We start from the raw sequence: 24,930 nt of genomic DNA, 5'->3' as shown, positions 1-24,930 counted from the left end.
TTGCATCTTCACATTCACCCCTTCCTCTCTTCTTTATTGTGGCATATCGCAACGGCAGAGATTATTCTTCTCTCCCGCTTTGCATGAAATTATAATTTCATGTGCGCCGTCATAAAAGTGAAATAGAGGCGTTCTGTCGCAGCTTTGTGTACAGGATCAACGTCTCCACACCCAAGTGTGCCGGCATCTCAAATGCGACTAACGACAGCAGAGGCGAAAAAGAGGAAGGATGCTTTAGGTCTCTTCTGCTTGTGATAACTATATGATTTTCTTCTCTCTTTTTCTAATGCGTATATGTATTGAGTTGAGTCACAGTTCGAGCAGGTACCCCCTTCTTCTCAGAAAAGAACATTGGTGCCCTGCGCATGCTATCAGCCGAGAGGCAGTGGTTCCCCTCAGTCAGGGAATTCACACTGACAATCATTCTGAGAGCTTTGAGTCAGCTGGACCCAGAACTGGCAATATCTGAGAATGCTACATACACACACACATATACACACACACACACACACACACACACACACACACAACAAAAGCCATACCAGCAGGAGGCATTTTGAAAAGTACTGTGTTGCCGAAGTTTCAAAGAAGAGTAATGTCACAAATTGAAATAAAACTGAAGTCTAAATTCAAAAGTAAATAATTGCATTATTTTTTTTTTTAAATGACTACATATCTTTTAGGGTGGGGACAGGGGGGTGGGTGTGGGTGAGGGTGGTGGGGGGGTAACTACTTAACGTTGACTTACAAATGTGAGTGATAAAAGAGCCGAGGTCCTAAAGGTGCAACCTGTTTATTATTCCGGTGTACTTCCTTTCAGTGTATTAATTAGGCAATTACTCTGTATTGGTGACGGAAAGCTTGGCGCTTTTAATTAGGGTCTTGTGCCTGCATGAGTGCACAAGAGTGGAGAGAGGGGGGGGGGTTGCCCTTCTCTCTGTCCATACCACCTTCCCTTCAAGCAAGTCACTGGAGCTACACCTGATACTGGGAGTAAAGAGAGTTGTAGATGTGTATGTTCACACACACACACACACACACACACACACACACACACACACACACACACACACACACACCCACACACACTACACACCGACACAGGAACGCAAGTGTTTGCACATGCATATTGAAGCGTGTGTGTGGGGGGGGGGGGTTAATACATCCATAGATGTCCATAGACACAGCACAGTGAAACCATACAACAACTACAGTACGGTTTTATCTTGTTATTTCGGCTCTCCCTTTAATCCATTCCTTTTGCCTGGGCCAGTCTGCTTGTAAAAAGGCAGTTGGTGAGAATTTGGGTATTAGGATGCTAAGTTAATTATGATGTTGCGCAGTCTCACCGAGATCCTCTCTCTTGCTCACTGGCTCCATTCAGTCTCTCTCTCTCTCTTTCTCTCTCTCTCTCTCTCTCTCTCTCCCTGTCGCTCTCTCTCATGCTCACACACACACACACACACACACACACACACACACACACACACACACACACACACACACGCACACACACACGCACACACATACACACATGCGCACACTCACACATTCACACACACACGCACCCAGCATGCTGTTCTCCTTAAGCAAGACATAACACACACAGCCTGGCACAATATCAATCATATTCTTTTTCAAAGCCTGAATGTGATACTACTCTGTATTACCATAAAGCTCTATACATTTTCCAAGAGAGTTATCATTTGCAATACTTAATTTATTCAAAATTAGTTTTTGATAATCATGATCATGTTTAATATTTGATCAAAATGAATTATCTTTTTAAATTGTATAATCACCTGCGACAGTGAAATGTTACATTTTAAACTTGCTTTTAAATTATTTTATTTGCAAATGCTACATACACGTCTTTCTTTAATAAGAAAAATACAAAACAACAGTAATTACGAGCAAGCTGTCGCTCTTTGTCCTATTAGGAAAAACAATGTTCTACTGGATGTTACAGTATAAACTCATCTGAGCTTTTATCCTATGGCGCTGGAACACAGTATAAATAATTGATAAGAATAGAAATGATTAGCCTCAGTTGATATGGCAATCCTAATCACCTCATCACTGAGAGCCACTCTTTCCTGACAGGGCGATTCAGCTTGGAGGGGTCCCTTAGGAGAACTTGGCATAAAAGGGGTTAAAGACTATGTCTTGTGTTTTTTTCCCTCCCCTCTTCTCTGTCTTATAACGTCTCTGTGCTAAATTTATTTCAAAACGCTGTTAATCTGCAGTACACAACATTCCCATTAGCATAGCCCGGCCCCCTCATAAAAATTCCAGCTAGTTTAATTAAAAAATGTAAATTTACTGTCATCGGAGGAGCGGCAGAATCAGGACAGCAACAGCATTTTTTATTGCTTAAGACATCAAATTGATTCGGTTGTTGCTAAATTGTGATAAAGGTTATTGGGGGGCTACAGACTTTGGCTTGTTTTCCCCTCCCCATTTCATCCTTTTTCTGGGAGGGAGAGCAAGGGAGGGGGGGGGGTAGAGTGGCAAAGGTCCTCAAGGTGGACAGAGGCTAAAAGAACTGGCTCTCCGAAGAAGAAAGCAATCACTCGCTATAATGACTCATAAAATAACTCCAGTCAGCTGGGCAGGAGACTCTGCACTAATGGAAAGAGTGGTTTAATATTTTTTTTCTGAAAATACAGGGTGTGGCTTTACCTATTCTCTCCTTTTCGATGTAATATTCTTGAGGAACAACACATGGTAGTTCAGTTCAGGTTCCCTCTTCAATGCGGATTTATGATCAAACACATTCTACGAGTTGATCCAGTAATTCTGCTTGTTCACAGTACATGGGCAGGGTAAACAAGCTCTTTTCCAAAGCAGTCTTAAATTATTTCAATATCTAACTCAAACTTTTTAAAATGAGTTAAAGCAGTGGAAATAAACATGTTGGGATAAAGACTGCCGTTTTGGTGACTATCAAACAAACAAATACTCGAAGCATTCATTGATATTGAGGAAGCCGCAATGTAAAAAACACTGTAATTAAATTTCACCACAGAATCCTCCCTCTCTTTGTGTTGTCTTTAAAAACTCCACTAATTGTCTCATATTGTCCAGAATTGTACAATATAACATATTTAATTTTGGCATTATTTATTTACTGATTGAAGTGGGAGATTTGACAGTTTCACTTATGACTTCCAAAAACATGTAATCAAATTAACAATGTAACTTTTTACATTTGTAATTTCCAGGGCTTCACATGAACGCTTTGTTTATATTTTTAGGACTAACATTTTAAGAGTAAATGCAAAATGACAACACAGATGCCTCACGACAAGATGTTTGGGTAGGCAAAATTGCAATCAAATTATTCATACGTGATGCATACACACACACACACACACAATCACACACTCCTGCCCACTCTCTCTCTGCAAAACTCACGCACATAAACATACAATAATTTTAAAAACACACTATATTTGATGTGTATATTAACTGTGAAAAGCAAGGTTTCCTCCTGTCATGGGATATGTAAGACAGTGCTGAAGTTACTGATGGTACTATGAGAAGAATTCACGGGATTTTAAGCTCTAACTAAACAACCTATGAAAACACTGCGTGTCCAAACTGCAACATAAAATAGCTGAAGGACAAATGGGATAATATATTTACACTTTTAACGTACAACTGAGGTACACAACTGTAGAAATACTGACACCACTAACTTCTACAATAACAACAATTTTTCAAGCATTCCTTTTAAAAAAAAGGAGAGGGGAGAGAAATGGATATCACTTGTACTGTTTGCCCTTACATGTGTCAAAACAAAGCTGCCACAACAGTTTGTTTGCTTTGTCCCCCTGGCAACAAACCCTTAGGCCACGGTAAGCACTCAAATGACATTTCACATACCTATGTGCGTAAACAGGATATCTATGGTCTTAATAAGTAATGCAAAGAGAGTCACAATCCTACCCTTCTTACTCCACCCTCCGTAACCCCTGATGTCGGTATCAAAATCTAAATAAACCCGGGTAGGGCAATTATGAATGAAGTCTTAGGGTCGACAGAGAGAGAAAAAAAAGGTGTGAGTTCAACAGTAGCTCGACTCAGAGCACTGAAATAAACTTGGTCTCATCACAGGGAAAATGAAACTAGCCTGGTTAACTTCTCTACAGTGCGTTCGACAGTGGCAATACCGAGAAGTGAGTTAAGAACAGCGTGCTAAAGAAGTGACTTTTCATGTTTTATACTGCAATGAGCCTCTGGGCACTGTCATTCGAGTTAGAAAATATAGGTGCAGCTCAGGGCAGTCCCGCGCATACACACACACACACACACACACACACACACGCACGCACAAAGAGAAGAACTTCCCCATCCGAGCGGGTTTGTTGACAGTTTAAAATACAGTTTTATCCTAAAGCTATTAAAACATGTCATGGTCAGGTTATAGAGGACCTCAGAGAAGAAGAGAGAGAACGAGAGAGAGAGAGAGGGAGAGAGACAGAGAAAGAGAGAGAGAGAAAGATGAAGAGAGAAAAGTACAGTACTCACCATATTCAGGGAAGTCGAAGTTAAATCCTCTCAGGCATGTAACTTTCATAATATTTCTTGACTCTGTTTGAAAATCATCAGAAGTAAGCAGGTTCGGGAGAAACCAAAAGTAAAATTACTATACACACACTCTTTAAAAAAAATAATAAAAGCTTCCTTCAATCATGTACTAAACTCCTTGACATGTAATCTGTCAATAGTTTGTAGCAGAGATAATGCCGGCTGCCACGAGCGGATTTGATTGGCAGCCTGGGCTTGGCCCCTCCCTCCTGTGGTTTGATGGGGGGTAGGTGAAAGAATAGAGTGCCTCCCCCTTTGCTTGCTCGCTCTCCCTCTCCCTCTCTCTCTGCCTCTCTCTCTCTCTCTCTCTCTGGTTCGCTCTGGTCTGCACACCCTCTCTCGCACACACACGCGCGCGCCGAGCTGTTGGCGATGTCTGAATAGGCAGATAGGAAATTACGGTGGAGCAGGAGCCGGAGCCGACTTTTTTTTCCTCCCCTTGGTGGGCTGGCCTTTCCAGCGCTGTGGTCGACTAGCCTTTCAACTCTCTTGGGGAGGAGCCTTCCCCCTGCTCCATCAGAATGAGCAGGAAGGCAAAAAAAAAAACAGCCAAAAGCTTTTCAAAAACAGAAAATAGATAAACACGGTATTCATGATTATTATTATTTATGTACAAAAATTACTTTTTAGTTTCATGTGTGAAAAAACTCAAATTTAGAATATAAACTATGAATGTTGTGCAGTTCCTTTTAAGTGTTAGAGAAAGAAAATAACATAATACATATTTTAAAATATGAATAAAATGTCTTGAGATTGTGGACAATTTTATGATCTCTCTTTTTCAGAGATACTACTGATTTCTACATAACATGTCTTTCCTAAATTCAAATAAAACATGCAATATGCTTTAAATGTTTGTTACCAAATTCATTGATGATAATTTTTCATTTTCACATGAATACGACTTCTAGACAAACCGTATGTTTAACAAAAAGTAATCCACATCTAAGGATTTTATCTAGAAAGCCTAATTTCTTTTGGAAAGGAAACAGTGTGCTAATTTTCCATATTGAGTCATAAATATTGAGCAGTGCGAAAGTAGGTAACCTTATATGGGAACAGTTGGCTGTAAATTACCAAACTCTTACCCCCCATCCCCCGAGCTCTTCTACTGCTTTCCCTCATTCAGTCCCCCCTCCCTTCTGTGTCTCTCTCCGTCCCTCCGATAAGGTATCAGTTTTCATTGTAATTTCAGGTGAAATGATAAACGACGGCCGTTACCAGGTGACAATGAATACTTTATAAGACAAAGCCCTTATTTGCCTGGCAGTTTCTTCCGCAGTTCCATGCAAAGAGCCTCTGGATATTTTCAGCATATTTGTTGTATTAGCATACTCCCCCCTTTCACATATTTCTCAGCTGCGCCGCACACCTGATTGAGAAATTACAAAGGTTTTAAAACTCTGCGTCGAATCCCAGAAACTCCCCTTGTCACAGAAAACATGAAATGACAACAGAGCAAAGTGTGGATCCTCTCTCCCACCATGTTGACACTGCAACCCAACTGCTTTTTTTGTGGGAATGTGGTGCAGTTCAAACACAACACAACACAACTTACACACACAGAAAAACACATACACACACACACAGACACAGATACGCACACACAAACACACACACGCAAACACACATACACACATACACACAAAGTTGAAAAGGGGAAACACATATTTTTGATCCTAGTTCAAATTTCTGAGAAATGACTAAGGTCACAGTTCCTGTTTGCTAACAGCGAGAACATGTATATAGAAAACAGGTTTTTGGTTGATTTGGTCATTATGGGTATGAGTCACGATTAAACAATGGGAGCCCGGCCCGCCTTTCTCATTGAGCACCTCTAGGGGCACATGCTCACATCACATCAGTCCTCCGACCTGCCCTTGCCACGCACAAACGGAAAACATGACTGACATGGCGATGCTTCTTCACATCACAGAAACAGGATCAAACCACACATAAATGTGTGTTGTATAATGATGACGTCAATGTTTTAAAACTTCCACTTTTAGGTTAATGATCTTGCAGGTCTATACTTTAGAGCCATTATGTGTATACATGTACATGTTGTTAAGGAAGTCTAACCGAACTATAGATTCTGTTTTTTTTTTTTTTTTGTAATGTGTGAATGAAGATTTATGACAACAGTTGTTAGGTGGAGAGATAAGGACAACACCAAAGAACCAAACAATGAACAAAATCAAACAAGGGCTCCACCTCAAATGGAGAAGGACAAACAATGGTATTAATCTACCTGCTGTTAAGTCTACTTATGATATACTATAATTGCTTTTTCATTGTGTACTGTAATGACACACCAAAAAAACACACACTTTTTGTGTAGTCCTGAACAGTAGTAGTGAAAGTTTCTGTAATATTCCCTCCCTAAGCTAATAGAAGTCTCACGCTCACAACATAAGTTTAAACAGATTCTTTTTTTTAAATGTCATCCTATGAACCTATGTATTCTTCTCCAGGACTACATGTACGTGCATGCTGTTTGATGTGGGCAGCTACAATGGCATGCTCTGGGGGCACGAACGTGAGTGGAGAGAGGAGGGGTTCAGGCATGATGGTGGTGGTGGTGGTAGTGGTGTGTGTGTGTGTGTGTGTGTGGGGGGGGGGTTATATGATGAGAGAGGTGGGGTGAGGAGGGGGTAGATTGGTGTGGGTTAACATGGCAGGACCACATCAGTCAAAGGGGACCGTGGGCTAGACGCTGGGCTGCCCCTGACCGCGCACTCCAGGAGGGGCTGGTCTGATGGCCGGGGCCCACTCCGAGAGCCCCCAGCCTGGCCGGGACAAAGGCCCACTGGCCGCTTGAAAGATGTGAATTCACTTGCTTTTGTGCACAGGGCCTGGAGACATGTGGAGAGAGAATTCTGACCTTTGGCGAGAGTGAGAGGTAGAGAGAGAGAGAGAGAGAGAGAGAGAGAGGAGAGAGGAGAGAGAGAGAGAGGAGAGAGAGGAGAGATGAGAGAGAGAGAGGGATTTTTTGGGGGTTGGTGGGGGGAGTTTGGGGGGTTGTGTTTGAACCCCTCAGGCTGTCGCAGGCACAGGGGCAGAGAAGTGGGCCGGTGAGAGGTGCACAAGAGGGCGGGTGGAATGGGGGGGGGGCATGTGGAGGGGGTGTGTGTGTGTGTTGGGGGGGTACTTCACAAAAAGAGAGCATCTTGACTTTTACTAACTAGAGGAGCCCACTGGGAGAAGGGGAAGAAAATATGGTGGCTGGGTTTTTCGAACCTATTTCCTCAAATCTGTCGGTGAAATTGACAGGAAATTAAAAGTGACAGAGCTTAAGGCTTGTGCTGGAGCCTTGAAAAGAGCGTTTGCCCTTGCATTGTTCTGGCGGGTCTGTGATGTTGGATATTATTCCCCCTCACGTCTGTTTAGATAGCATTATATATTTATTTTCCTGTGGTGAAGGTGTTGAATATTAAGCTTAAATACTTGTTCAACAGTAGCGTCTGTATGCCTAACCCAACACAGACCTCAGATCCCATGACAGCCTGCACTAACCTGAAAAAACATCCCGAGTCGTGTCCACAGTATATTAAAATACATTAAGTTATGAGAGCATACACCAATTTGAAAAAAAAAAATAAATAAATAAAATTCGGCATAACAGATAACAGACTAGCTCTCTTAAATCACACACGTGAACATACAGCATGTAGTTTGCACACTGCTTTCATGAACATGATGCCTGAACCTCATATTCACTTAAAAATATTGCATACAGTCCAAACATTTTTCTTGACAGGGCTTTCATCCCCTGCCTCTTATCATTATGCTCCAGCATCTCTCCCCGGAAGCAGACAGTCCTAATGCAATCTGCCTAATTTTGGTCCCTCGCAATCTGCTTTTTAAAAGGAACGGCAGAAAGGGCCACATTTCTGAAGGCACTGGCCGTAATCATTTTAGACAGATAGCTGCTCCCCTCGCAGATGAGCAAATATTTGTAAACCAGCTATCTAATGGAAAATTATAGTGAAATTAGAGCGAAATTCATGACGGAGAAATCCGATTATCCTTAATTTTATTATGCCATCTTAGCCCACACAGCATATTTTTGTAGAGTTTTTTCCATAAATACCTATGCCAGGGGTCCCTGTAATCGAATAAAATTGAAATTCATCTTCCCATTAAACTCAATTAGGAGCAATTTCTAAAGCCTATCAAAGATTTTAATTACTAAATTATAAAATTCTCCGAAGCCAAATTGGGGAGGAAAAAAGACCCATCCTAGCGACTCTAAAAAAAAATCCCAACGAAAGGAAATTGTTGATCAAAAAAAAGATACCCAGTGGTAAATAGAATTACAGGCCAGGGCCTTATTCAGCGGATCTGGGCAGGGTGGACTGACGTGTGCCAATGCGCTCGGGCTCCTGGGTTGGAGCAAATGAACTTAGCTGAGGTGTGCTCGCTCTCTAAATGTCTGCCCTCTGAGTTATTATGCTGTAATTGACTAATTGACACCTTAATTTCATTTACAGGTCCCTGTGTTGGAAAAAAAGAGAGGCCCAATCTCTGGGTGCGGCTGCAGGGGGGCCTGAGGGAGAGGAAGTCAGGGAGCGGGCCCACCCGAACCACGGTGCAGGTACACCCAGAGCTCAGCCTCTCGCTCCCCCTTAACAAAGCCAGCCCCCTCTCCACACGGTGATCATGAGTATGATAATGAAATGGAGATAGGGAACATATTGACTTAACAGAAGCTTAAGGAACACTGGTCTGTTGCATGGTACCCCCCCCACCCCTACTCCCACCTCACCCCACCCCTCGCTCAGTACCTGCTAATGGTGACAGCTGTGCACGTGCAGCCATGCAAAGACACGCAGCAGCTTCTCTGCTCCCCCATCCCGAGACCCTGCCTGCCTGCCTGCCTGCCTGCCTGCCTGCCTGCCTGCCTGCCTGCCTGCCTGCCTGCCTGCCTGCCTGCCTGCCTGCCTGCCTGCCTGCCTGCCTGTCTGGCTGGCTAACGAGGCTTCTCATGGTGAGGATACAGGATAAAGAGCTGTTTACATTTTGTTTGTGTATTTGTTTAATGATTGCACGGAGGAGGTGGGAAACTATTGTTAGATATTGTATAATGTAGCATGCACATACACCCCAGGGTCCGAAATGCAGTATGAGCTCAGATAATGGATACTTTTTTTTTTTTAACAAGATAACAAAATGAATTGCTGCAACCTATAAAAATGCAAACGTTTTCCCTGAACTTTCCTTCACAGTTCCTGACAATGACTAAATGGAGAGCAGCTGACATGAAACACTACCACCACCACCTTTGCACAAAACGCTGGTGACAACGGGACAGCGGTGAGGTCCCAGGTCACTCACTAGGCCCATTTCCCAGCCGGCCCCCCGCCCGGCACCAAAGGCCCACTAAAACAACAGCCCAGCTTCCCACTCCCACTACAAAGGCGCCCGTGAAAGGACACCTGCTGCTGGTATTCACCGATGCCTCTTTAACTCGGCCCTCTGTTTGTTTAAAAGCCACATCCTAAAGACAGGGCCCTAAGACACTGCTTTGGCCGATGATGAATTGGATAAATATTGCTTAAAAAAAATAAATAAAAAAAAAACTTTTTTGAATGTGAGCGGAGTGTGTGTGTGTCTGTGTGTGTGTGTCTGTGTGTGTGTGTGTGTGTGTGTGTGTGTGTGTGTGTGTGTGTGTGTGTGTGTGTGTGTGTGTGTGTGTGGAGGGGGAGGGGGGCGATGTTCAGACAGGCCGGTTTCTGGAAGGCGTGTGGCTGTGCAGGAGTGCAGTGCCTAACTGAAGTGGCTCGGCAAATATTACTAAACCGAAACTTTAATCTGCCTCCACCACACTCAAGCTGGCTGGGTATTAAAGATAATCTTTTCTGTGTGTCATATGGTGGCAGATATGGATGGAGCTAATTTTTAGAGACAAATCTGATATTTGTCAACTGGGTGAAAAAAACGGGGGATTTTCCGCTAATCCTCCCGCGGATGTGAATGCGCGTTAACAGCGAAATGCAGATGGTGTTGTGTGCCGCGGAGAGGAGGGCCCAGCACTGCGCTGGGATGCGTGTGGCCTGACACGAGTTACGCTCTGTGTAACTTGGTGCAACCTGTGTTTATGTGTGTGTGCATGTATGTGTGGGTGTAGTAATACCCCACCACACACACACACACACACACACACACACATACCTTCCAGGCCTTAGACGTGCACGTTTTCTTTTTGTACGTTGTGGTGTGTTTTTCTTTCTGTTTTGCCTCTCCACAGTCTGTTTGCTGAGCTGCATCCTCCCACTTCTGGGCTGCGTTTATAAAAAATTCACCAGCGCAATGCTAAGTTTACACCTCTTTCTTTTCATTCTAATACACTAGGCAGCCCAAAATAATAACAAACAGCTTGAATTAAAAATGGAGCATGAATCTTTCAGGATCCTAATTTCAAACCCACTTGCTTCGAACGTTTTCTGCATTTTCCCACGTTAATCAGTTTACTTTACTTCACTTCGCTATGCACATCCTCATTTTTCTTACACACACACACACACACACACACACACACACACACACACACACACACACACACACCCACCCATGTCATACTTTCTTTTATGTAGTATTACATTACATTACATTTACATTTTGTAACAGTATTACGGCTGGTGTGACAAGATTTCTTTCTTGGCCCCATGTCTGAGAAAGTCTCATGCCAATCAAATAGTCCTTATCTGTCCCCAGTTCTCCCCGGGGCACTGACTATCCACCCTGAGCCTGCCTCCCTCCCTCTTTAAGCCTTTTGTGCCACGGTATCTGAAACTACTAATGAGGGTCGTCACTCCTCAGACAAAAGAGATGTCCCGTCTAATCATTCACCGTGTACCTTCTGCACTCCGACACTTTTTTAGCACCAGAATGCAAGGTGGCCGCCGTACTTGCTCCGCATTCCCCAACTGCTTTGTAGTTCTCGGCTGCATTCTACATTCTATTGATAGCTATTCAGAGGTTTCACACTCCGCGATAGGTACTGTATGTCACTCAGTATGCCGGGTTCATTTAGAAAGAAGTGGGGTGGGGGGAGAGAAAGAGTGTGTGTGAGAGAGAGAGTGTGTGTGTGTGTGTGTGTGAGAGAGAGAGAGAGAGAGAAAGGGAGATGAGTGGAGAGAAAGAAAGACATGGAAAAAAAGAACCTTCTAAAACAGAGGCACTAACGACTCTATTAGATCGACAGAAAAAAGGCCAAGTCAGTCGACAATGCGCAGTTCTGAGGGCGAAAAGAGGCTTTAAAGATGCACTAAAGAGCCCTGTTAATGTGGGAGAATCACAAAATGAAAAATACGGCTTTTTAAGTGGTTATATACTTTAGTCCCTTAGGCCAGTGAGTGTGTGTTTTTCTGTAGCAGCCCTATTAGATATGTAACATGACTGGAAGAGACAAGAGGTAGGGCGTGGGGGTGGGGGCAGTGGGATTACTCTCCCAGGGTCAGGTGGTCCACCGAGGTAAGACGCTCAGCGCACACGTATTGCCCTGCATATGGGATTTGTCTTGATGAAGACTCCGCTCATCTTCTCTTTCCCCCTCTCCTCATCTTTTTAATATTCTCGCTGCGAAACAATTATTGCCTCTCAGTGCACCTGGGCCTGTCTATGAACACGCGCTCGTAACCCGACACCAACTTGGTTCATTTCGACAGTCGCCACACATTAAGTCAGAGTCCGAGAAAATATCTATTTAAAAAGTTCTGCACCACGCAAGAATCATCTGTGCTCTGTATTGTCTGAGCTGTGCTAAAGGCTGTCCTTAAACAGAAGCCACATATCTCTCTTTTCTCCCTCTTTAGCTGTCTGTTGTTGACATTGTCAAGGATAATACTGGGTTATATGCCACCACCCCTATTTATTATTAAACGCACTGCTAGTTTGCTGGCATTTGTACTGCTCACGACAAAGAATGACACTGAGGGCACATAAAAAATGTGAGTCTTTAAAAAAGTGAAAGCATTGTTGGCTGATTTATCTCGGGCGGGTGTTTGTTTAACAAAGCACACAGTTGACATCTATTGATCAGCTCTGGCGGAGGATGAGGGGGAGAGGGGGAAAAAAAGTTGACATTATAAGCGTTATGAAATTCAGCATTTTTTTAACCTTCAGAGACGCTTAGCATTTGTCTGTAAAATAAATAAATAACACCAGACAAGGAGGGGATGTGGAGAGAGGGAGGGGAAGAGAGAGAGAGAGAGAGAGAGAGAGAGAGAGAGAGAAGAAAAAAATCACTAAAGCTCTTTTGGCGTAATTGGCTGAATAGCAAGGGCAGCAGAAAATTTACAGGCAGACGACAGTGTGAAGGGGACTCGGTCACAGCCCAGAACTAACCCCCCCCCCCCCCCCCCAAAACCCCACCCTCTACATTGCCCCCCCCCCCCCCTCCTCTTTAGCATGGACAGCCCTCGGATGGTACATCTGAGGTGAGTGCAGTCACTGCTCGGAGGGGTAATCCGCAGATCGGGCCACAACTCAGGACAAGACACCTCCGACAAAAGGAGGAGCAGGGGAGGGAGCTCACGTCCTGCTCCCGCCCTCTCCCTCTTAACCACTGCCCATTTCCTCCCCATCCCCACCCCACCCCACCCCACCCCACCCCACCCCACCTCCTGTGCCCACCCCTGTGACTGGCATGATCCAAATCCAATCGGGAGCCAGGGGGAGGGCTCAGTGAGTGCAGTGCTCGCGAGGCATTGGGACAATAACACCTTATTGAGTGTCAGGGGCCCTCCTGAGAGGCTGGACAGGGATAACACTTAAAACCCTGTGGCTTTATCTCTCCTACAGATTTTCCATAAAACGCCTGGCCAGGGAGCCACACCATGTGACTGCCATGTAGGTCAGGCAGATGGGGGCAGAACTGGGAGGGAGGGAGGGACGGAATGAGAGAGAGAGGGAGGGTGAAAGAGAAAGGGCAGGGAGGGGGGAATTTTCGATAGAACTGTTGAAAATAGCAAGCAGTAACCAGATTAGATCAATAAGGATTGTTTCTATATCTGTCTTTGAATAGGACACTGGGAGAGTGAGAGAGGATGGGATGATAGAGGAACAGAGGGAGGGAGAAGGGCAGATGAGAGGAGAGACATCATTTCAGGCTGGTACTTTTTAAAAGCGTTTCTATTTCTTTTGAGAACTCCCAGGAAGAGATAATTCCATATGCCCAATGCTGCATGCATGCCATGCACTTTTATTGTTTACTGCTGGCAAAATCTTGAACTTTACAAGTGCAATCGTAGGTTATCAGCCAGTGACAGCTGCCTTGGTCGGAGGCAGCAAATATCTCCCACACACACACACACACACACACACACACACACAAACACACACACACACACACACACACACACACACACACACACACACACACACACACACACACACACACAGACATGCACACATGCACACACGCAAACACACACACACACACACACACACACACACACACACACACACACACACACACACACACACACACAATCGTGTTGCTGCTCATATAAACATTCGAAATCCCAGCTCCAAACCCTGCTGTACCGAGTCCCCCCAGATGAAACCCAAGCCATGGGAGGGAGAGGCTTCTGCAGTAGGACAGCTGTGGCCCGTGCCCTGCTGCCAATGCTGCTGCTGCTGCTGCTGTTACTGTTACTGTTACTGTTACGGCTGCTGCTGTTGTAGCTGTTCCAGCGTGTTTGACAGTGTGGTGAAATATACCGAAACCAATACTGGGCTGGCCGTTTGATGTCATTTATCAGCCGATAATAGATATTAATGTGGAAAGTGCCTGTCATCTCGTAGAGAGTCCCGGTAATGAATTAGGTTCCTCTAATGTACTCACTCCCTGGACCTTTGAGAAAGTTCTCAGTGTTTCATGGCACCTCGTTGGCTGCCTCCAAGCACACATAGCTGCTCAGGGACTCTGTCAACTCTGATTACATGGCATGTGCAGCAGAGGCAACTTTCTGGTGTCGACAACATCATGAGGACTTTATATGAAGAATGCAAAGAGGAATTTTTTAGGCCACTATGCAAGACCATGATAGCTTAGATGAGTTTTCAACAGTCTGCTGTTAAGTGTGGGAAATACTCAACATACTTCCTTGGGATAAAATGATTTGTTTTAAGTAATGGGGCCTGCTGTGTTGTACTTGTGCCACACACATGTAAAATGCCAGTAGTCTGAAGGAAAACAGCTAAGACCACCCGGCTGCAGCACGACACACCTGCAGCGCAACAGCGCAACACCTCCATCTGTCACTACCAGACGTCACCGGTGCCGAGAGGGCTGATTAGGCTTACCTGAAGTAATACCATATATTTTGGCACAGGCCACTTCATATTTGTACAGACGTAGTCTCTAGACCCTCTAAGCTTCCACCTAATGACTCTGACTCTGAGTCTGACACTTGATGGATGGAGGACCGAAGTAGACAGGAGCATCTATTTGTACTCACTCACCTTGACCTATCGGTTGACCTACACAACTTCTCCATTTTATCACCTTGTCCGCAAAAGAAACAGGGGAAGGGAAGGGATGGGTGCTGCCACCTTCAGATGAGGTATTTATAAGTCAGCAAGGAGCATTCCTCGGAGTGTTAGTCCACACAGCATTCACAATGTAAACCCATCAAAGGGCGACGTTGTGGCATGGCTCATGGTAATTATAGATGGCTGGGGCCTTCCCTGTTTCAATTGATTTTGCTTCCTCTCGCGGCTGAAAAGAATATGCTTTCCTGGGTTCATGTGAATTACAGGCTGTTTTGCTTCAATTCATCTAAGCAACCAGACAATTATTTCATGTTGCCAGGGAAACATGATAACACCGGGGCTTGTGTGTTGTTGAACAATCAATTAATGTTATGCTTTTCTGTGCAGCTGTTTACACTTCTATTTAAAGCTAAAAAGTCTGTTTTGCTCGCTTTCTTTCTGCCCCTCTTTATTCCCCGGCGCTCTAGTTTTTCAGAGGTTTTTTTGTTGAATAAATCCTGAAATACAAAAGAGTCGGGCAGAAAAGCCAGGTGGCTACGCTCAGACACACACACAACACACAGACAAGGGCTTTTGTTGGGTGCAAATAGAAGCAGTGAGGTTTTTTTTTATTATGATACCAATAAAAGAGCTAACAAAGCCAGGGGTTTTATCCATTATGATCTAAAGGAATCACATGGTGTTTTCCAGAACTGATACTTTTTTGTTGGGACTGGCAGAGGGTGGCGGTCCAGGGGGGGAGGGGAACGCTTACTGTACAGTCATGTTTGGATTCAATAATTCAGTATTCTACCCTCTAACACATGCTTATGTACGCACAAAATAAAGACATACTGGGCTTTGAGTTCAGAGCTAACAACATTGACAAGCCAGACAGTATAAGGTCGATGTTAAAAATGTTGCAATCAGACACATGCAACATCTAGCTTCTCACTGTTATGTCAATCATTATCACACATACATAGTTTTAGTAATTGTCCATTTTGTTGTGATATTGTGTAATCATAGTACCTGTGTAGTTAAAGGAATAATGAGAGACTGATGGCTGCTGTTGATGTGTTCCAAGGGGTCTTATGAAAAAGTGCTCGACCAGCTACAGACTTCAGAAAACTGGGGGAGGCCAGTGTAAGGCGCATAAGGAGATTATGTTACGTGGCCCAGAGATTGAAGTAAATCGAAGGCTAATCTTGCCTCCAAAGCCAGTATCTCCTGACGCTTAATACTTCAAACTACATGTAAACCAAACTCACAGTGAGTGTACTGAGGTCATCACATAAGAACAAATACTGTACAGTCATAAATGTCACACACACACACACACACACACACACACACACACACACATCCATACACATGTACACATACAAGATATTTCATTAATCAGAATAAAGAATGTCAATTATTCATTTCCTTTAATGCCACTCATCTTAAGATTTTCATTACAATCCGCTGATATTGATTTTAAAAAGGAGTGGTGGTCCCGTATTTCCTTTCATCAAAGAAAAGATCACCATCATATATACCACACACACACGCAGGCACACACACACACACACACAGACACATGGATGCACACACACACACACACACACACACACACACACACACACACACACACACACACATACACACAACACACAGACACATGGATGCACACACACACACATGCACACAAACACAAACACAAACACACACACACACACAGACATACACACACACACACACACACACACACACACACACACACACACACACACACACACTCAATACGTATCCTATTAGATCAACTACACACTCCAGTGGAAAGTGAAACCTGTTAACTGATATATTACACCAGAAATCAAACGCTGACATTGAACTGAAAAGACCTACACGCCTGCTGACTTTGAACAGAAAAGAGCAGCCTGCCCATGGTTACTGTGTACAGCATGTACCATCATAACAGCAACATCTTTGATCCCTTCCTACAATTAAATGCCTTCACAATACCAGCTTAAGTGTAGCCCCTTCTCTCCTCTTGAAAGGAAATCATCACACAGTAGAATTATCTAAAACAGAGAGCACAATGTAGTTAAGAGTGATGTGAAATAGTGTCTGGGGTTGTAACTGGCCTAGTTTAGCACAGTGGCACACAACTACAGGTGTATAATTATCAGCCAAGATAAGAGGATAATAAAGGGCCTGACACAGGGTGAAACCAAGCGGGCTTGCATTTTTTTGCGGTACAAAGTACCAAATGTCTGTCTTGTGAAAGAGTGAGAGACAGAGAGAGAGAGAAAGAGAGAGAGAAATGCAGACAGACAGATGGATGGACAGACAGAAACACTGTCCAAGTTTTTCAAAGCATGCCGGTCCTACGCGTTTTTTTTTTTGATTGGAAATAATATGACGCTCCATCTTTCAAAGATGTAGCTTTCCTAAAGCATTGTTGATTGCCCTGTGTCCATTACTTGGAGGGATTATGATAATATTCCACATTGTGCCCGGCGTGATGCACGGGAAATTCAATACTCAAAAGGTTAATGCAATCAATTAGGATGACAAAGGAGTAAAGTAAAACCCCTCTGCTCGCTGGAAAAAGCGGCAGAGGAAGCGGGGAGGGGGGGAAAGGTATTGAAAGCTTGAATGGATCTGCCAAGAGAAAAGAGCCACTCAAAATAAGAGAGAAAAGAAGAAAAAAAAAACTCACCTATTCTATGCGCTCGCTTCAAAGCAGACCAAATGCAATACACATAAGTACACACACACACACACACACACACACACACATACACACACACACACACTGAGACATAAACACACACACACACACACACACACACACACACACACACACACATACACATGCACAAGCAAAACACATCAGACTAAATAAAACACTTTAATGGGGAATAACTATATACTCTACTGAACAACCATAGTCATTATTGCTCTAACAGAGGCATGTTTTTCCCTATGATGGTAAAAAGAGTGTAATGAAATCTAAAGGTATTGACACAAGAGTGTGGATTAAGATTCGCCTGTGAGTCAAGTTCTTCACTGCTATATTCCATGGCATTGCATTTTGCGCTAATATTTCAGTTATTCATTTCAGCAGCGTAACCACGGTCTGAATATTAATAATAACAGAACTTGTGCAAAATTAAAAAGCCAATCCCCACTCTTCAAGAGGGAGCCAGTGTTTTGTTATTATTATTGTTATTTTTATTATTATTTTCACAGGCCACAAGACGGCTTCCCGGCACAAAGGGTTCCTATCATTGCAGATGAATGGATAAAGTTAGATAGCAGTATTGAGCCATACAACTGTTGTGATAATCTATATTACCTCCTCAAAGCAGTGGTTTGCTCCACGCAAAAGGGGGAGGCAATAATTATGCCATAATTTTAGCATCCGTGCGATAATAAATGGGATGGCATGGAAAAACAACCAGGCATCGAGATGCTGTTTTCCCAAGACACCCTCATTTTGTCAGTTAAGGAAACAAAACACCCATCAGCTGAGAGTCCAGGTGAGGGAGGACACACAGTAGCTGACCTGTGAGTGAGCCTGAGTGTGTGTGTGTGTGTGTGTGTGTGTGTGTGTGTGTGTGTGTGTGTGTGTGTGTGTGTGTGTGTGTGTGTGTGTGTGTGTGTGTGTGTGTGTTTTCTCTCTGTACGAGACAAAAGATTAAAGCTGCCGTGGCCGGCCATGAATTTAGCTAATTACATATGAGAGGACTGAGACGTGCGTCCTCCTATTCAACATGCATGTTCTGCGCCTGCATGACCTTTGGAGGAACGCTAAACAAGTTTCCACTGTTGTGGCAATAGAGCATTGCTGTTCATCCACTACTGTGCATGTTTAAGGTATGGGTGCCCCTACCATTGCCCACCTTAATCAGCTGACATGATTTGAACGCACTTATCACCTATCACCTATCATCTCCAGATACAACCGCGTTTAGCCATCCTGGAGCCGCAACCTCATGATACTATGAGAAGAGACTCACACAAATTGGTTTCCCCTTTGCTAATTGCGCCGCCGCTACTGGGAGTTTTGAACTGTGTAGACCAGTTTAGCTTTGATAGCGCTCTCTGATGAGACACCACTTTTAATGCCCTGATCAAATAATTAACTGGATTTCAGGCCGTTGTTGCCTGTCGGTGATTAAGCGAAAACAGTGATTGTTGAGTGATTGAGGTGGCTGTGCTCTGAGTACTAAATAATGAGCCATTGTTGCAGAGTGTTTCATAGCTGCTCTAACAAGAGCTATACATGTATGACATAATGCTCAGTTACGTATATAAACTTAGAACTTAGCCACTTTATGCAATTATTTATCAAGTTTTGAGAAGTTTTCAACACACTAGCCACCCAGGATATGCACTGTTAGTTCAGTGTGTGAAAATCGTTCTCACAGTATGCCACTGCAAACTATGCAGCCAAAAACACCAGTTAGCATCTTAGCAAGCTATTATTAGTGCTACCTGACCTGTTTGTGGTGTTGTGTGTGGTGCAAGGTTTTGCACACTAGTTTCAGACCAAACCCCCTTTCGACTGCTCTAATGTTGCAAATGTGTTAATGCTTCTAAGAAATGTCTGGTCTTTGCAGAGACTGACAGACACGACAGGCGTCGTGCTGAGAAGTGAGTGGTTACTAAGGCCCATCAGTGCCACGGCTGGAATTTCACTTTTTCAAGGGCTGATTATGTGACCTACATCACATTTTTCTGTTTCTGCATTTTTGGGAGCCGGCGGCCACGTCACAGAAACAAAAGGGCCAAAATGGGCTTTGAAGTGGAGGCTGAATGGAAGCCGAGGGGACGCCACACCAAGTGCCCTCTCCCTCCCTCCCTCTCTCTCTCTCTCTCCCACTCTCTCTCTCTCTCTCTCTCTCTCTCTCTCTCTCCCTCTCTCTCTCTCTCTCCTGGCCGTGAGGCCCCCGGTGAAAAGAAAAACAAATACTTTGAGCGCGAGAGAGAGAGACAAGAGAGAGATGGGGGTGGCAGGGGTAGTGTAGGATAGAGTGAGGAGTGGAGGGGTGTGGATTGAGGTGGGGGGGTGGGGGGGCATCACTCCTGTCTGAGTTTCCTACAGACTGGGCTGCCACCGGGAGGAGGGCTTTCACGATCTGGCGGGAATGATGGATGGATTCCGAGGAAAGTCTATTCACATGGAGATGTTACATCATAAATATTTACACAGGGCAGCCGTCGCCATGTAGCCTCTGCTTGTTTTGACACACTGGAAAAATTCAAAAGCCAAGAAAATAAGAGAGTAGGGGTGGTGAGGGGTGGAGGGGGGGATAGTTGGGATGCAGGCATTAGCTTTTTGGGGGGTTCTGATTAGCCCATTTTGTGTGTGTGTGTGTGTGTGTGTGTGTGTGTGTGCTGTGCATCAACTCCAAGGCCATGTATGGAGGACAACTCAGCACAACTTCTCCAAAAAGTGGCATTTTATGAATTCAATCTTGAGAGTTGGCGTCATCGCAGCAGGCATGTCAAGAATTTTTCCAAACAGAAAATAAAAAGCCTTATTTTTCACCCAGCACCTTTTAGGGGCATGATGGATGTTTAAACATGGCACTGGAGAGCTGTCTCCCTCTAATAAAAATAAAACATAATTTAGCTGCCCCCCAAGCATGAGCTGCACTTAGAGCGCCTAGAAATCAGCCCAACATTTCAACCTGATCTTTTTGAAAAATGCACTGTGCTGGAATAAGGGGGTGGAGGCTGGGGTGGAGTAGGGTGGAAGAGGAGCTGGTCCTTTTTTTCCTTTTTTTGTTGTTGTCTTAAAAACAACTCGACCAAATTCTTCACAGCGAGCACAATTAAAAGCCTGCGATTCCCTCAGGAAGCCATGAACCAATGAAAACAAATTTGGCAGTTTAATTTTCTTCCCACTGTTTGCGAAGGGGAATCCAGTCTGGGACCAACTCGCTCCAAACCCGGGGTCTCTGGGAGCTTGGCGGAAGAGGGGAGAGGCATGCGGGGCCTCGCGTTAAAGCCAGTAGGGCTTTCTGATTAGCCGCATTAAATATATCAAAACCCAATTAAGCTAACTACACTCCAGCCATTCAGGTTGGGGTTGGGGAGGAAGTGGGTCGTGGTGCGGTGGAGCTGCATTCTGTTGGCACACTCGCCTCTCCCTTCGGAGGGCAAACTGGGACTCCTAAAGCATGCTGGTTAAACGCAGACAAAACATTAGTTGCCCCCTAATCAACGCTTTCCAAAAGCCAAAGAGAGAGACAGAGAGAAAGAGAGAGAGAGAGAGAGAGAGAGAGAGAGAGAGAAAGAGAGAGAGATGAGTGAATAAATATGGAGCCCTCGAAACAAGCTTAGCCGTGTGAAAGGTTCACAACCCTATTGGTATTCGAAGGCGACGGTGTAACACTTTTACAAAGTGCTAATTTCTGAGTAGTAGTAGTAGCTGTAGATAAATACAGAGCAAATATCGCAATTACCTATTGTTACACTGTACTTACTGTTTACAACTGCTCATTAGGCCTAAGCCATGCACCCTCACCCTAAACCATATCCTGGGTCTTTGGCAATGTGTTCACACCGTTAGTACAGTCCCAACAACTGCTAAAAACACACCCCGTTGTGTATTTACACAACAAAATATGGGGGCCGTCTAACCAGTGCACCTCGAGCACCCCTTGGAGTACATTAGCAGACGACAAAACCACAGCGCTGCCTGTGCCTCTAACTCTCTCTCTGTGTGATTGCACAGTCCTTCCTTCCCCCACCTCCAGCCATGAGCTTGTCTAGACGCAAACGCAGACAGTACAGCGGCTGACTCAGGGACCGATCTGGGTCGGGCACGGGCCCGCATGTGGGCCAGATCTGCTTGAGAGATGGCTGCCATGTGGGGAGAGGGACGGGGCCTCTGGCTCTGACTGATGCTGCATCTCCGTGTCCCTCTCTGGGGTGATTGAGAGCAGCCATCAGGACAGAGCCGGCTGGTGGTGGTGGTGGTGGTGGGTGGGTGGGGGGGGGGGGGGGCTCATCAGCACATATATCATGGTCCGGCCACCACCCCTCTGGTCAGACAGACGAGAGTGCATGTGTCTGTGAGTGAGCTTGTCTATCCGGTGTGTGTGTGTGTGTGTGTGTGTGTGTGTGTGTGTGTGTGTGTGTGTATGTGTGTGCGTGCGTGTGTGTGTGCGTCTGTGTGTGTGTGTGTGTGTGTGTGTGCATGTGATTATGTGTGTCTGTTTGCATGTGTGTATTGCGAGGTTTCAGCCCTCCGTCTGTCCAGCAGACAACACAGGGCATCAGCCTTCAGAGGGGTGATCTCTGTTGACTCGAGAGCCAGGGGGGCAAAGACTTACAGGACACAGGCTCCGTGACAGGACACGCCCCGCCACCAGAGCTGCGCAACTTCCTCCTATCACATCAACACATCGACAACAAGGGAGGGTGCGTTTTTGCGAGAAAAAGAGAAAACAACCTGAAAGACCAGTTTCAGAAGCAAAACCAAATCTGCCGATGGGATTTGATGAGTCTGACAAATGCAGAATCTGCCCACTACAATTTAAGATAATTATCTCCACCGCCTGCATCAAGAGGGCGAGGTAGAAATACGTAAAAGTGCCAGAACAGCAGCAGGCAAGGGACGTCAGTTTATTAAGCAACGAGCATAAGGTATCTGTGAATCTCCCCTCTAATAAATTACTGTCTCACCGTGAGTTAATCAGTTGGAAGAGAAAATGTTGTGAAAGTAATAAGTAATTTGTCAGTTTTTTTACAACCCTGGACACATTGATCCATGTGGATTAATGAAGACACTTGATTTTGTTGTGGATGCGAGCAATGCAGATTGCAAGGACTGTAATTAGTCATATGGCATATTTGTCCTACCTCGTTTTCTCTTTGAAGGAGCAAGTCATTCCATCCAGGGACTTACTTCATCTGAAAAAACAGGAAGGGGGAAAGAGGGGGGGGGGTGGCAAAGAAATAAACAGAACATCAAATTAAAACCACATAACCATGCATCACGTTATCATGTGAAATATGGTGCAGCGTACAATTTGCTGGGCTTAAGCAAGCATATACAACCACCTTTAAAATACATAAGCTCAATCATTTAATTCGCTGTATGGGGGTACCTAAAGGAAAACATACACCATGATGGTGCTACATTAAACACACACCAAGACCGCAGCCTGAACAAACACATTTCAGCTTTGAAAGCTGCTGAGGCACTGCTTATACTACAGTGATACATACTCATTTACTGTAAATGAAGTAGTATAACAGCTTTTCTATGAACAACATTGATAATAGGGCATAATATCACAGAAATGGTTAACTGATAGGAGGCATGTTCCTGTGTCACACTTGGAGAGCAGGTGCATGGTCTGGTTAACCAGTTTTGAGAATATTTCAGCACAGCTTGCCAATGATAATTTACTTAGAATCAGTAATCCTAAAATCTGATTGAGGGGAGGATTTTATTAGCCAATATGACCTTGGAGAGGCTTGCATTAGCAGAGGCCAGCGCACTGCTCATATTCTGTCCGGCAGTAAAATGAAGTCAACTGTGACCACTTTCTTTTGATGCCTTCATAAGCAAACATCTAGTGTGTGTGTGTGTGTGTGTGTGTGTGTGTGTGTGTGTGTGTGTGTGTGTGTGTGTGTGTGTGTGTGTGTGTGTGTGTGTGTGTGTGTGTGTGTGTGTTAATGTGTATGTGTGTGTGTGCGTCTGTGCGTGCATGCGTGCATGTGTGTGTGTGATGTCTCGGGATACATTTAAAACAACAGGGCTTCTCTGAGCTTATAATAAAAAAGGCCGCTACATGAGTGAATTTAGTGTCCCTGTATAGTTAATTACGGAGGTAAGCAGGCTTCCGTTTAGATGCGATTTTCAAAGGGTCAAAGCCAAGTTTGTAATGACAAAAAAAATGAAAGCATTTTGCAATCCTTGCAACTAATCCAGACTATTTCAGTCAGATAATCTCTTGCTTAACACCCCAATTTGCAAGTTTAGAACAGCATGCATGGAAAGCAATGTATATCAAACAAAAGAATAATACAGTTATTACACATAAAACATACGAGGCATGCAATGCCTTGGGTGTCTTTGTTCACCATTAAAATGCTGAGGAAAAATGGTGCCACTGTTGAAGAAGGGGCTTCTTAGCCCCTGATTAATAAAGAGCACCAACTCATGTGTCCATAGTGGGGGGACCAGAGGCCAACACACTGTTCCACCAGAGATGTGCACTCAGCCACAACAACAGGAGTTTGCTGCAACTTCTCTCAAACTTTACTAACCTTGACAGCACAAGTGACAGGAGGGACTCAGAGAGTGTGTGTGTGAGAGAAAGAGAGAGAGAGAGAGAGAAAGAGAGAGAGAGAGGGAGAGAGAAAAAGTAATAATATTCTAACCTGATCTTCCTACTTATTTTATATCTCCCCTCAGCAACCTAACTTCTACTCGGCAACAGTGCAGTTATTAATTCATGAGGCACTAATTAGTTCTTTGTTTAATTTTGTGTTAAACAGACTGACCGGAATGATAACGACTCGCGCTGTAGCGCTTCGGTCCCATGCCGCTCCTGTTTGCTACAACAAGGGAGCGGCGTGCGACTGGCGCGATGAACCCAATTCCCTTCTAAGTTGCACTTCATTAAGTCAAAATGTGACAAGGAGCTTAGAGGAAGAACGGGCAGATCTGATCATACATAACAATGCCAGGGCCCAGCAAGTTTTCGAAGGGAGAGAGAACAGGGTGGGGTGGGGTGGGGGGAGAGAGAGAGAGAGCCATGCATTCCAGCATGCATGTTGCTAATTTTCCATTTTTAACCCTTGGGGGCTGCCTTTCATTTTGTCTTTAATTGTTTTTGC

At 44.4% G+C, this 24,930-nt stretch overlaps 1 protein-coding gene across 14 annotated transcripts in view; it reads right to left on the bottom strand.

The window, feature by feature from the left end:
* Positions 1-24,930, bottom strand: part of casz1 (castor zinc finger 1) — a 185,274-nt gene that overhangs the window by 86,469 nt on the left and 73,875 nt on the right. For 13 of the 14 annotated variants that reach the window (XM_076276064.1, XM_076276072.1, XM_076276073.1 and 10 more), the window contains exon 1: positions 4,534-4,944. In XM_076276064.1, coding sequence (XP_076132179.1) covers positions 4,534-4,582 — 49 coding nt within the window. In that variant the 5' untranslated portion in view covers positions 4,583-4,944. Of the gene's footprint in view, positions 1-4,533; positions 4,945-22,941; positions 22,993-24,930 lie in introns of those variants that run through there. The other variant, XM_076276070.1, reaches the window with a different exon arrangement.

This window comes from Alosa pseudoharengus, unplaced genomic scaffold (genome assembly GCF_046254945.1).
Source record: "Alosa pseudoharengus isolate Yale_2024_CS ecotype anadromous, Long Island Sound unplaced genomic scaffold, YU_APseudo_1.1 YU_APseudo_1.1_scf_9, whole genome shotgun sequence".
Taxonomy (NCBI): domain Eukaryota; kingdom Metazoa; phylum Chordata; class Actinopteri; order Clupeiformes; family Clupeidae; genus Alosa; species Alosa pseudoharengus.
This window is presented reverse-complemented; position numbering and strand designations above follow the sequence as displayed.